This window comes from Rhynchophorus ferrugineus, unplaced genomic scaffold (assembly GCF_030347505.1).
Source record: "Rhynchophorus ferrugineus isolate W39M unplaced genomic scaffold, kcgeb_rfMv2 rfM4, whole genome shotgun sequence".
NCBI lineage: Eukaryota > Metazoa > Arthropoda > Insecta > Coleoptera > Curculionidae > Rhynchophorus > Rhynchophorus ferrugineus.
Genome location: NW_027472583.1, coordinates 37,146,084 through 37,159,878, shown reverse-complemented (window position 1 = coordinate 37,159,878; position 13,795 = coordinate 37,146,084). Strand labels below are relative to the sequence as shown.

Sequence of the window (13,795 nt, the reverse complement as noted above, 5' to 3'; positions counted from 1 at the left end):
TGGCCTGCACGCATTAAATTTGGAGTAAAACAATTCCTCTTCCCCTATACTTACTATGAAGATTTCCTGCTATCTTTGGAATATCTAAATTCATACAATTTTTATTACATTACACATTTTTAAACGCAAATTTTAAATTTGTAATATCTCCGAAAATTTGTTTAATTTACATGCTAAAGGAACTGCTGTAAGGAACCATATTGATCTATATTAATTGCACACTGTATTTAAGGTACTTAATTCGATAAGGATTAATGCCGTATTGCTTAAAATAGCTTCGTAAATAAGCCATTTTCTCACGTAAAAAGTAAACAATAAAAATGGTTAATGTGGGTTATCCCTAAAAGATAAACATATACCATCGCGGACTTTTTTGTAGACCTTTTTATGGTGTACAATACTGTAGTACATTAATTTGATCTAACTCGTAGGGTTAGGCAGCGTTTTTGCTAATTGCTAAATAAGCCTAAAAAATAGGTTAATTTACGACATCACGTTAGAAACCTCTAAAATTAGCAATGTTGCCTTAGTATATTATGCATGTATTATACATATAAACCTTCCTCTTGAATCACTCTATCTATTGAAAAAAACCGCATCAAAATCCGTTGCGTAGTTTTAAAGATTTAAGCGCACATAGGGATATAGGGACAGAAAAGGCGACTTTGTTTTATACTATGTAGTGATACTTACCTCTCTAACCCATTTTACTAGTAAGAGCCCATTACCTTGTCCCTGTTCTAGGTTCTTTCTTAGAGATTAAGTTGGTGCTCAACTTATAGTTTTGTGTCGGTAACTAAGGTTACCGGACGATGAGGGGTCAAATTATGACGTTGTAACATAAGTTATGTTGGGTTTGTTGCATCGTTGCAAAAATAAATATCGAGCATATAGTTAACATTAAATAATGTTAAATAATAAGGTCAATTTCAAAAAAGCCCGTTAAACTGTTTCTACCAAGCCAGATGGCTAATATGTGTTTTATTTTGTTTTTTTTTCGACATTTTAACCAGAAAGTCATGATGGCACATTCATGAGTCTATCCTGATTCCGATTCATTAATTTCGCACCGTAAGAGTTAAAAAATTATGTTCTTTTTAGTGAAAATAAATTTACATTTAAGGACAGCACTGAAATAAAACTTATTGTGAAAAGTACTTAACAACAAAGTATGGGTGATCATCAGTGTGTTTTGTTTTTTCTAATTATTGAAAAAAATCACAAATATGCTATTCTATTTAATGTTACATTATTCCATACGATATCCGCCTGATCTAATCACCGTCAGATGGCGCGATTCTCAGCTAGCAATCCGGTCGCCTATCGCTGCTTGTTTTTGTTTTTTTTTACCGCTGCTGGTTTGTCGTCGCTCTCTCTCTCTCTCTCTCTCCTACCGTTCGTGTCTTCCTTATGCGGCTTACCCTGTAATTTGTTCTCTGGCCATTATTGATGGGTTTTTCTCTTCTGCTGCCTGTTCATTTTTAATGGCCTGCCCGCATGTCGACGATAATGACCGCCTTGGCTTGTGCAGACCAGTAAAAGTTTACGTTCGGCGTCCGTATACAGTTAGGATGAGGCGGGCATTTTTTCGATTCGGAATGCGAACAGTTCATAGACGTGACGCTCGGAAGGAAGCATTTTATTTGACCGTAGACGGGATCTTGTTTACGATCACGACAGGATAATATTTCTTTTGATTTGATTGGTTGATTGTTTTTCTTTGTTTTATTTGGACAGTCGTAAAAGTAAATGGGTACACTTCAGTAGTAATAATATCTATATCTATAAATACAAAGAATGTAGGGCTCTTTTTTTAAACCCAGAGCGTAAAGTTATATTAAATATTTAAACAAAGTAATTTAACGTCTTAATATCGATAAATAATGGTACCGACTGGTAATGGTAGTAATGGAGTATGATGTTGATAATAGCAGACAACGACAGTGATAGTCAATAGCAATGGCGGAATAATTATAACGGCTAGCAACAATCTTAGTCCATAGTAATTAATAACAATGAAGGACAATCATAACAGTTAATGGATAATAGCGATAATTGATAGCAATGATAAACATGCTAGGACGAAGACGTAATGTAACATTTAACGGTACGAAGGGAATGTAACGCGCGACATACGAACTTCTATCCTAATACTAACAATAATGGACGTGCAATGAGATCAAAGGAACCAGACACTTGAGATCCTGCCAATAGAGTTAGTAGGCCTCACTAGGGCAAAGTTAAAATCTCAAATAAATAAATAAGCAACACTCTTGCTGTTGGGCACTCATTTCTGCTAACGCCGACTATGATGAGTGTGCAATGCACTTAAAGGAAAAATGCTAAAGGCAAATATGCTAGGTGGACTGCCACCAAGAGCCGACAGGAACTACTTTAAAAATAATACCCATTTGGCCACTATCAATTTTGACTTATCAAATAGTTATACTTTATACTTTATAGTTTCAACAAAAACAAATTCCAGTAATTTAAGAATTATGGGAAAGATACGAATAAATTAAAAAATATATAAAGTTAAAAGGATAAATAGGTAGATAAATAAGTAAAGAGATAGAAAACAACAAATTGAATAAATAGAATAGAATGAAATTAAACGGAGAAACCTGGTATAATCTGTGAACATACTCACTATGATTTGTTGCAACTTAGGTTGGCCAGCACAGGACACGTAGAATCAACAGAATAAAAAGAGGAAATATATCTGAGCGTAGCATTTTCACAAATGAACTCTTATGAAGTTAATACGTTATGCATAATAATTATTTCTGTTGCTGTATATCCGCAAAGGCGATAAATCCTGCAATTACAAAAAGCTGCAAAAGGCCGGCTAGTTAGTTCAGTTTTCAAGTACCATAAATATTAGGAATGATTTATCATTTCCTTGAACGTCACACCTCTTTACGTTTTTTAAAAAAAGATATGGAGAAAATATATATAAATAAAACTTGCTTTTACAAGATTTTTTGAATTATTACCGTTAATGGTTCAACAATTTGTTCACTGGGTAATAAAACTATAAGTTTATATAGGTTCAGATTGGTTGGCATTAAGACTTTTAATCTACACACTTCATTATCGTGTTGCAATTTAACTAATTAGCAAGCATATTGGGATGAAACACTTTGAATTTTAAAGACCTTACGAGTTCTAAAGGGATATCATATCATTAGAGACATAATATAGAGTATCGACAATGGTATCACTTTATTTTGGTGCCGGTGAATGGCTAAATTAGACTTGCTATCAATACCCCATAGTTGGATAGTATATGAAATAAGACTAAGTACTGATTCGAACAGCAGTATCTTGTTATCTAATGATAACCAGCATTTGCGCCCGATGAGCCCATATTTTTGATATATTTTAACACCAAGTAGTTTTTGTCTATGAAATATGTGCTTGTGAATGAATTCAGAAGATAACAGTATTATGTAACAGTCAGTACCGACTGCGCCAGTTATAAAATATAAAATGTTCAAAATAACAAGTTTTATTTTACTTCAACACTATTTTATTTTAACAGAAATGATTGGCGATTTGTTGGAATCATTGTACAGACAATACTGACGCTCCAATCACTAGAAACATCACTCTTCTTAGAGACATAATGTTTTTTAAGTTAATATTTTATTACTGTCGTTGTCAACTAACTTATCTTTTGTATCAACAGTGACTTAAAACTAGGTACTTATCTTGGAAGACCCATTGGCTCTTACAAGTTTCTAATAAAATAAAAGTTAATAGCACTTTTCAATGGTATTAATTGCGCGTTTTCTTTTACATTTAGTATTCGTCACTACACCAGGTCACACGGTTTGGTTCTCTTTATTCTGCGTCTTAGTTTAGTGTTATACAAGAGTTGCAGTACTTCGGTGTAAAGATGGGAGTGGAGTCCTCACGTCTTGTTGCGAATTTCTTAATTTCCTTTATGACAGTTGGAATCCGGTTGGTTTGCACCTATAATATCTGTGTACAACCCTAATAAGAAGTATTCCTATTAGTAAGCCTAGCAGTTTATTCTGAAATACTTGTTAACATTATTTCTCAGTCTCATATAGGTCCATACAGGTTTTAGTATTTGTTTATATAGCAGCAAATTATAATGCCCGGAAAATTTAGATTCTTTTCCGAATAACCAATACATTTTTGTTTTTTATTGGAGATGCTTTTTACAACGAAATTATACATCGACATCGAAGATTAATCCCAAGGTACATTGCTATTAGTTATGGGATAGCAATTACTATTAGATAAGTTACTATATGGGATAATAGTATTATTCATACTTATTGATATAACATATGAACAGTTTGATTGTAGATGACTTCATCCTGAGATTAAATCATTTCCCAAAAAAATGGAAATATGCGCTTGTCGCTGTTATCCCCAAGAAGAAAGCGAAGTCAAATCCTTCTAACTATAGGCCCATCAGTCGGATTAGTTCACTTTCCAAACTTTCCGAAAAAGCGATATTACACGCTCTAAATAGTTTCACTGACGGGTACCACATAATCCCTGACGAACAATTCGGTTTCCGTGCCAAACACTCAAGCCTGCACCAAGCTGCTCGCGTCGCAGCCATCATCCATCAGGCACATATACAAGATGTATTCAGAGTTTTCGATCAAGTACGGCACAACGGTCTAATATTTAAAACGAACCAACTAGGTCTCTCGAATGACCTAATTTCCCTGATCAACTTATACTTGGAAGCTAGATCCTTTCAACTAAAGATCGGCAATGAAGTCTACTCTCTACAACAAATATCCGTTCGAGTCTCGCAAGGTGCTTCACTAGCTCTGCTCAACCTTTACATGGCTGATTTCTCACTTAATAAACAATCACACTCACCATTTTATGCAGATGATACAGCTTCCTTCACCACCGGTTACAGACCCGTCGCCATCCGCGACAGACTTCATGTCCAACTCAACTAAGCGATTGCGTGTTACAAATTCTGGCGGCTGCAGATTAACCCGAGCATAACTCAAGCTATTCTGTTCCATTGCAAGAAGGAGTTCCGTGCATATCGCCTCCAAATTGAAAAAGTTCCTACCCCCTGGCTCCAGAAGATATCGTACCTCAGTCTCCAATTCGACCGTAGGTTTCAATGGTCAGCTCAAATCCAGCACGCTATTTGAAAATGCAATGACGTGTACAGCCTACTATTCCAACTCCTTCACATAAAAAGCAAATTCTCAATCCTCCAAAAGCGACTTTGTATAAAATGCTAGTCCGTCTAGTCTGCCCCTACGGAGCACAGGTGTGGTATAAGTTACGTCTCTGAGAGACAACTTGCATTACTCCAAGTGTTCCAGTCCAAAAATGCCCGCACGTTACTCAATGCCCCATGGTGTGTGAGGAACGTGAATGTGGGTTCTCCCTTGGCGTCTTAGAACACGAAAGCATTCTGATCAAATCCATACTCATCCAGAAACCCCGGTAGTTAAACCAAATACCACAATCCCAGTCATAACTCAGGGTTTCTGTCACCCGCAAAATATTTCTATTCCGAACCTTTGGTCATCCTGGAAAAAGAAAAAAATGTTCGCACGATATTCACGATTCAAGGCATTCACGATAAGTTTATATTCACGGCTAGTTATTAGTCAAGTTCAGTTTATAAAATAAGATCGATAAGATAAGATAATTAAGATATAGTATTGTATTTTATACTGTTGTATAACATAAGTAATTAATAAAAAGTTCACTTTTACTTAAAAAAAAGAATACCCAGTAACTAATGGATATCCGTTTCGTAAATCACTGACATCTTCAAAAACTACTTATTGACTTGCACCAGCGTTCTGAAAATTATTTAGTGAATTATATCAGATAACTGGTTCTGTGGTTCTGTGTTGATGGTTAATTGTTTAATGTTTGTTCATATAAAATCAATCTGATGTGTATTAGATTTTTTGTATATATAATTGGTTTTAATGTTTTAATGAGACTTTTCAAATACTTTGGATGTTACTGGTTGTAGTGACATTAGTCGATAATATTTAACTTTATTTGGTGGTTATAGTCATTAATGCACTTTTTTTCGAAACAACCCGGCAAGTGTTAATTGCCCTATATAACATATATGCCATAATTTCGAAAACATCTAAAACCCACACTAAAAATGAACTTTTTGAGAATGCATTGACACCTGGTGAACATTATCTTACTAGTTAACATATTTCGAGATATATTGCAATTAACATAAACTTCTGCTAACTGATTTATTTATTTGCAGGTTCTGGTGGAATATGACGACGTCGAGTGGCAACGTCGTGAATGGATAAACATTTACAGGGACAATCTTTTCCACCTTTTCCTGGTAGAACAGGCTCTTGTGTGGGCTGATCGCAGGGATCCTTTCAATCCCGGAACAGCCGTTTGGCCAGCTCTGGTAAGTCCTCTTGATTAATTATTATAGCTAGTGCTTTTATGTATGGATAAAATAAAGAACAATTTTAAAATAATCATTTTTCATTATGACCTTCTATTATTTCTGTTTACTCCTCATTGTTGGACTTTTCACTTCGAGACTGAACTGAGTATCACTTGATTTATAAAAACAATATGCTTTTCTACATGTCAATGGCTCTTGATTCTATTTTTCAACAAAATTACAAGAAAAGATATGCTATTTTGCATATCTTTTCTTGCAGTTCAATGTGTAAATAGACATGACTACTTTTGAAAAACATTTTAAAGATCTTGTATTTACATTATTTTAATAATTTTTTGTTCTATTCACACTTTCTAATATGTATCGATGCTGTGAAATTTCCTAATGTAAATATAGATATAGTCTATTCAAAATAGTAGTGACACGGGTGACTTGTCCAAACGTCACAATATTGCCGCAGCAACTCTGAGTTTTAGTACATTTTGGCTCTGACATATAACAAAATTTTAATATAAATAAAATAATAAAACAAAAATGTTATGTAATACATATATTATCGAATAACTTAAAACTACAATTAATTATACAGACATAATAATTTATAGGTTAGAGTTGTTTTATTATATATACAATTAAATTTTTTCCACACTAGTATAGGTAGGGTTCTAGAGGCGTTTTTTTATGTAGTGGTATCCCCCGAAGTCCTAATCCACCTAATTAACAATTGTATATCTGAGTAATGTATTTTACTCTCATTAGACAGCATATTTATGTTTTACGCTTTGTTCTTGTTTCTTTCGATACAATATATCCTTGTAAAGTCATTATGATATTACTATATTTCTCTTTAGTTTGTTCTGTTACTACCTGTATATATCTTTCTTGATAAAACTACATTTAATCACTGCCTTCTTCTTACTGCATTTGCCCTATCTGCAAAACAGTATTATTTCTTTCCTCGTACATGTTAACCAAATGTTCATGTATATTCTGAACAATAACGTACATGCTCATAAAGCTTTCACACTCTGTAATACAATTTTCTACAATTACAGTATATTAATTGTATAGTGACCTTTAGTAGTTGTTTCCTTTTTCATCACCCTGTCTTGGTAATTGTCAGCATTGAATCATAAACCAACATTCATTAAATTTTATTCAATCACTGTCATTTTCAAAAATACTAATCACGTTAATAACTAAGCTGTTTATTTCCATCATCTATCGAAATTTTGCTCAATATTCTACTATTTGTCAATTTCTTCGTCAATGTGTCTGATCGAGCTCACACAACCTGAAGGTGTTATTTTCGACAATGCCTCTTTCCATAAATTCATACAGTTCTGGATTGAATATCCTTCTCGACCTAAATGTCTATTGCAATACTCCATATCAACTCAATTAGATCAAAATATGTATTGATAGGGAGGAATACTAAGTAGCTATAACATTCAGTAACCAAAAATGTACCAACAACAAGTTATGCCTCATTTCTCCATGGTAGTTACCCTTGGACTTAGAGGACAACACCAATTCTGCACCAGGAATAAAAGCATTCCTGTTTCTAGCATGAAGAACTATGTCTGCAATGAATTATTAATAAATGTTATGACTAACAAAACCTAATCGATAGTTATTCCAACGTTTACCTTTTTCCATTGTCTTTACCTTTTTGTTGTCTTTGCACTATATTTATTATCATCTTGCCATGAGGGACCCAATGTATCATTCTGAACTATTTATGTTTCATTTAAATATATAAATTGATATAATAATTCTTCCTTGATTTTGTTTTATGTATTTAAAAATTGTATTCTTTTAAAAGCAATCTCTGAAAGTTCCATTAAACCCCTTCGTGGGTTATCTTGACATCACTTAAATCCTATATTACCCAACAGTGTATGAAGAGATGTTCTGCATTCCTCAAATAGCTCTATATCGTTTGGCTTTTTATGGATACTTTCCAGACTAACAGTTTTTTCTGAAATAATTGTATTAAATTAGGTTTCGATTGAAAAAACTACTTACTGGTTTTAACATTTCGTGTATTTGATCTCTGATACAGCTAACAACAAGCTGAGCTTGATTCATCATCTGTTTCACATAAACACGGTTTCTTTTTGGTGAATTTAAGATTATATTGTTTTTATTTTTTGAGATATTTTAGTGACGGTGCCCGTACTAATATTCAGTGCAGCTGTAACGTGCAAAAACATATTTTCGATAAAAACCCCGACGATTTGCAATTTATTAAGGCAATGCGTTAAAACAACGTTTGCCGGTTTATAACCTTTAATTATAATATTTTGAAGAATTTTGCAGATGTTTGACAAACGGAGAGCTTTGCAGGCTCTTTCGGTTGCATGATCGAACTTCTCTAACAGCATTCTATCTCTGTTTAAATAGAATAAAATGAGGATACTATGTCTGACCTTAAAACGAATTTACAACTTTAGACAGACACATATTGGCACTACTGTTTTGAATTGACTATAGATAAAAACTCCAAATTGTGTAATATCCTTCCAAGGATGAAAAAAGTTGAAAAAGTGAGAAAACTGGTTAAATTTTACAATGCGTGAACCAGTCAGCCGGTATAGTTTGAACATCAGTAATTCATTCACAGCAATAAGACCATTTTAATGTAAGTATTTACTATTTTAACTACCTTATGTTTAAAAAAAAAGTTTTGTCTAAAGTTTAATAGCATAAAATCGAGGTAACACTATCGATAACATTTAACGTTAAACCTCATTTGTTTTATTTGTTGTGTTTATGAATAATAATAATTGTGTTCTTTTTTCAGTCAAATAATGTGGAAATTATGTTTAATATAATGTGATGGGTTTAGTCGTACAAGTGTGCATGAATTCGAAATATTCGTACAAGATTCGAATGCCAATCAGACAGAATAAAATGGGCCTCTAACTGAACTCGGTGAACATTCATTGCTGTTCACTACTGAACGACCATATATTCTGAAAATACGAAGAAAAAATTATTTAAATTCAAGCCTTCAACAAGTGTCAATGAAATCTCTTCAGGGTTAGATTATAAAAAGCCAATTTAAGAAAGTTTTGTACAAACTGTTTACAGCTTGATACGTATGCGCTATGGCAAACAGAAGAAGCAAACAAAATATTTCAAACAATACTGACGTATAGGCCATATAAGAACCCAAATGTCACTGCAGTCAAGTGAAGTAGGAGAACTTGATATCTAATATATGCTTTAGTTTAAATAAAGTATTGCAGTTGCATATGGTTATAAGTTTCAATGCTATTATTAAAATATATTTCAAAATTACACTTTGTCTATTTTATTTACCCGTATGTTACAAGGTGATTTGATATAATACCGAATACACTTGTTCGTTCTACAAAACGGCTAAAAATTTAAGATAATCATCAAATGTTTATAATTCAAACCTTTGTATTTAAACATCTGTATCTTACAATTATAATCATAAAATTTTTGATATAAATTTGTTTGGCAAATACGGGGCATTTGATTTCTATAATGCTCTTCTTATAACAGGTCAATTGAAAAGTCCCCGGCTTGACACATAGATGGCGCTACTAGAATTAAATCCATATGTTTTTTAGTTATCCATAGCCCTCAAAAGATGCGTGTATAAATTTGGCAGCTGTCGGATCATTAGTTTGTGAACTATAGCATTTTGAGTGAAGCAACTTTTGTTATCGTGAAAAAAATGGATAAAAAGGAATTTCGCGTATTGATAAAATATTGCTTCTTGAAGGGAAGAAATACAGTTGAAACAAACCTTGGCTTGATGCCGAGTTTCCGGATACCTCCCCAGGAAAATCAACCATTAAGGGTTGGTATGCTAAGTTTAGACGCAGTGAAATGAGCACCGAAGACGGTGAACGCAGTGGACGCCCAAAAGAGGTTGTTACCGACGAAAACATTTAGAAAATCCACAAAATGATTTTGAATGACCGTAAATTGAAACTGAATGAAATAGCAGACACTTTAAAGATATCAACTGAGCGTGTACATCATATCATTAACGAATATTTGGGTATGATGAAGCTCTGTGCAAAGTGGATGACGACTTGACGACTTGAAGTGGGAGCTCACTTGATCAAAAACAATGACGAGTTGATAACTCGGAGCAGTGTTTGAAGATGATCAAGCGTAAAACCCGAGTTTTTGCATCGGTATGTGACAATGGATGAAACATGGCTCCATCGTTTCACTCCGAAGTCCAACCGACAGTTATCGGAGTGTACTGCATACGATGAATCTGCTCCAAAGCGTGGGAAAACGCAACAGTCGACTGGCAAGTTTATGGCGTCTGTATTTTGGGATACGCATGGAATAATTTTCATTGACTACCTTGAAAAACCATCAACAGCGACTATTACATAGCGTTATTGGACTGTTTGAAGGACGAAATCGCCGAAAAACGGCCGCATTTGAAGAAAAAGAAAGTGCTGCTTCACCAAGACAATGCGCCGTATCACAAGTCAGTGAAAACGATGGCAAAAATCCATGAATTGCTTCCTCATCCACCGAGTTCTCCAGATCTGGCCCCCAGAGACTATTTCCTGTTCTCAGATTTCAAAAGAATGCTGCTGGGAAGAAATTTTCGTCGAATAAAGAGGTGATCGCCGAAACTGAGGCCTATTTTGAAGCAAAGGACAAATCGTACTATAAAAATGGTATCAAAAAGTTAGAGGGTCGCTATAATCAGTGTATCACCCTTGAAGGGAATTATGTTGAATAAAAAAACTAATTTTGCCAAAAAATGTGTTTTACTATGGTAGGCCGGGGACTTTTCAATTGACCTGTTAGTTCCCTACTGACGACTGTGCTGTTATTGGGTATTCTTTATAGTTAGCAGCTGCATTTGTTAATTTTCTTGTCAAGTGTTATACTATATGGTATTTTTACTCAATTTTCTTAAATATTCTACCAAGTTTCATGGCTAATGCGTTTGGAATACTCATTCACTTTGATTCTATAAAAGTTATAATATTCTTTCTAAATATATTGTTTCGGTTACATTTTGATTCATCATCAAATTCGGATTGTTTGCCTTCATAAATCCTAGTTCAGTTTTTTTCGTTTATCTTCTTTTCTCGTGGGTAGCACAAAACCCACTTTTTAACTGCGAAATATAAGATTAATAATCTAAATAAAATCGAAGCCTGTTAAAACGTTGGGAAACGGGAATGCGGTGTTAATATGGCGAATTTTTAAATTATTTGCATCTGTTTAAAAATAAGTCTTTTTTTAGAATAAGTCTTAATATTATAGTTATCATGCCTATTACTTTTATCCTCGGATCAGTTTAATTAACTTTTTGCATAATTCAATACGTTACCTAATAATAACGCACCTAATAATTATATCATTAAGATATAGAACAATAACAGTGGTACTTAAGGGTTATTTGAAATTTTGTAATTTTATTTTTCAGACATTCATGCCAATGGTGTCCAACGTTGATATACCGAGCAACCTTCAACCAGTGGAATTCTTGTTAGATCGAGAGCTTACATTCAAAGAATACAAATCTCTCAAACCATATCATGTAAGTAGATGTTTTTAGAAGTAAAAGTAGATGAGTAATTTTTTGGCTTTGGGACAAAGTAATTATTTTTGTTTATCAAATCTGTCAGAACTAGAGATTGTCCAGTAACTAAAATTCATTCATTATCTTAAAAGTGGTAATTTTTGCGTCAATGAATACATTTTTACACCCCCGAAGAGCTTAGCAGTTGATGGATCATCTAATTATAGACGTTTACATTATATGGGAAAGATTCAAAAGGAGTAAAATGAATTAAACACATGAATGTTTCATCGCTTTCTTTCATTGTGTTCTGTGAATGAAAAGTGGACGTAGTACGATAATTTTACGTGGAAAAAGTTAGGGGTTTGTCTAATTTGAGTAAAGGAAACTGTTTTTGAGACCCTGACAACTCGTGGAAAGTGGCAAGTTCAATCCTATCCAGTATACTCACTAGATATAACGCTTTCTGATTACTATTTGAGATCAGTTCACTTATCAGAAAAAGTGCGGCAATTTTTATACAAGTATTATTATGTTGCGAGAAAGATGGGAAAATAGATTTTGTAGTACTCTTTTTGGAAAATATTAAAATATCTTGATTAACATATATCGATATATCCTTATATATAAAAAATTCATTTCACGTTGTTTGTCAGCGATGAGCTCCAAAACCACTGAACCGATTTGAATCAAATTTTGCACACTGTGTGCAGCTTGATGCAATTTGAGGATAGTTTGTATCTCAATTTATAGTCGCAATATTATTTCTTGTACAAATAATTTGTTTACTATATGACAAAAAGTCATAATTATCTATGAGTTCCATATGATTCTAACAGATGGCGGTGTAAGGTAATTTATTGGCTGGATTGAATAAGTATCCAAGAGATTGACCGCTACAACCCTTTAGGTCGCCACAAATACATCTACGATGGATTCAAAGGTTGAGATCTAGAGGATCGGTACCATGCGGTTTCCGGGTATAAAGGACCAACACAACGACGCCTTTTTTTTCCTGTCTATTCTCCCGTCGTCCACATGTAGTCTAAAATGGAAATAAACAAGTTTTATTCCATTAGTGTTTTCTGTTCCCGTGCAAATTGATAGTGATAACAAAATTAGTAGTGAGTATTCGAACAAACAAACAAATCAATACACACATTTAAACATTCCTGGAGTCTAAGCGTTTCATTTATGCTACAATTTATGTCACGTCACACGCGTCAAAATTTTTTTACATTAGCAGACCAGGCTGCTCGTTGCTGTGGCTAAGGTATACGTTAAATTCTTGAATTACAATGAACTATTAAATACAGTGAGATTATTATTGCTTTTCCAATTTTTAGTGCTTTATTGTTAGTTAGTGCCCTTAAATTAAATACGTGTAATTATTATTTGCTTGCTTATCATTTTATTAATTAAATTTTTAACCGATTTCAAAAAGGAGGAGGTTCTATATTCAACTATACATATTTTTTAAATTTTTTTAATGCCGATTTCTCCGTCAATTGTGGACCGATTTTCGAAATTCTTTTTTTATTCGAAAGAGTACACTTCCGAGGTGGTTCCATTGGAACCAAGTCAGGCGGAATCCGGGGAAATCCAGGGAAAACCCCAAATTTCAAAGGCACGTACAAAGTTTTCACATATTTTTGTATCTAAAATAATCAGATATTTGTGTATAATGTTTTTTTTGAACTAATATGACGGAAATCCGGAAGTCGTTCCGTGCAAAAGCCGATCAGTTTGCGTTCTAAACTCTAACCATATCATATGAGAAGCCGTAGAAATATTGCAGGCAGCTGCTTCTATGGTGTAGTGATTAGAGTGTT

At 33.7% G+C, this 13,795-nt stretch overlaps 1 protein-coding gene across 2 annotated transcripts in view; it reads left to right on the top strand.

Moving 5' to 3' along the window:
- The window catches only part of LOC143195027 (putative JmjC domain-containing histone demethylation protein 2C), a 549,561-nt gene that overhangs the window by 125,255 nt on the left and 410,511 nt on the right, over positions 1-13,795 (top strand). For both annotated transcript variants that reach the window (XM_076401869.1, XM_076401868.1), the window contains exons 2-3: positions 6,263-6,418; positions 11,868-11,981. In XM_076401869.1, the coding sequence (XP_076257984.1) occupies positions 6,263-6,418; positions 11,868-11,981 (270 nt within the window). The remainder of the gene's footprint in view (positions 1-6,262; positions 6,419-11,867; positions 11,982-13,795) is intronic.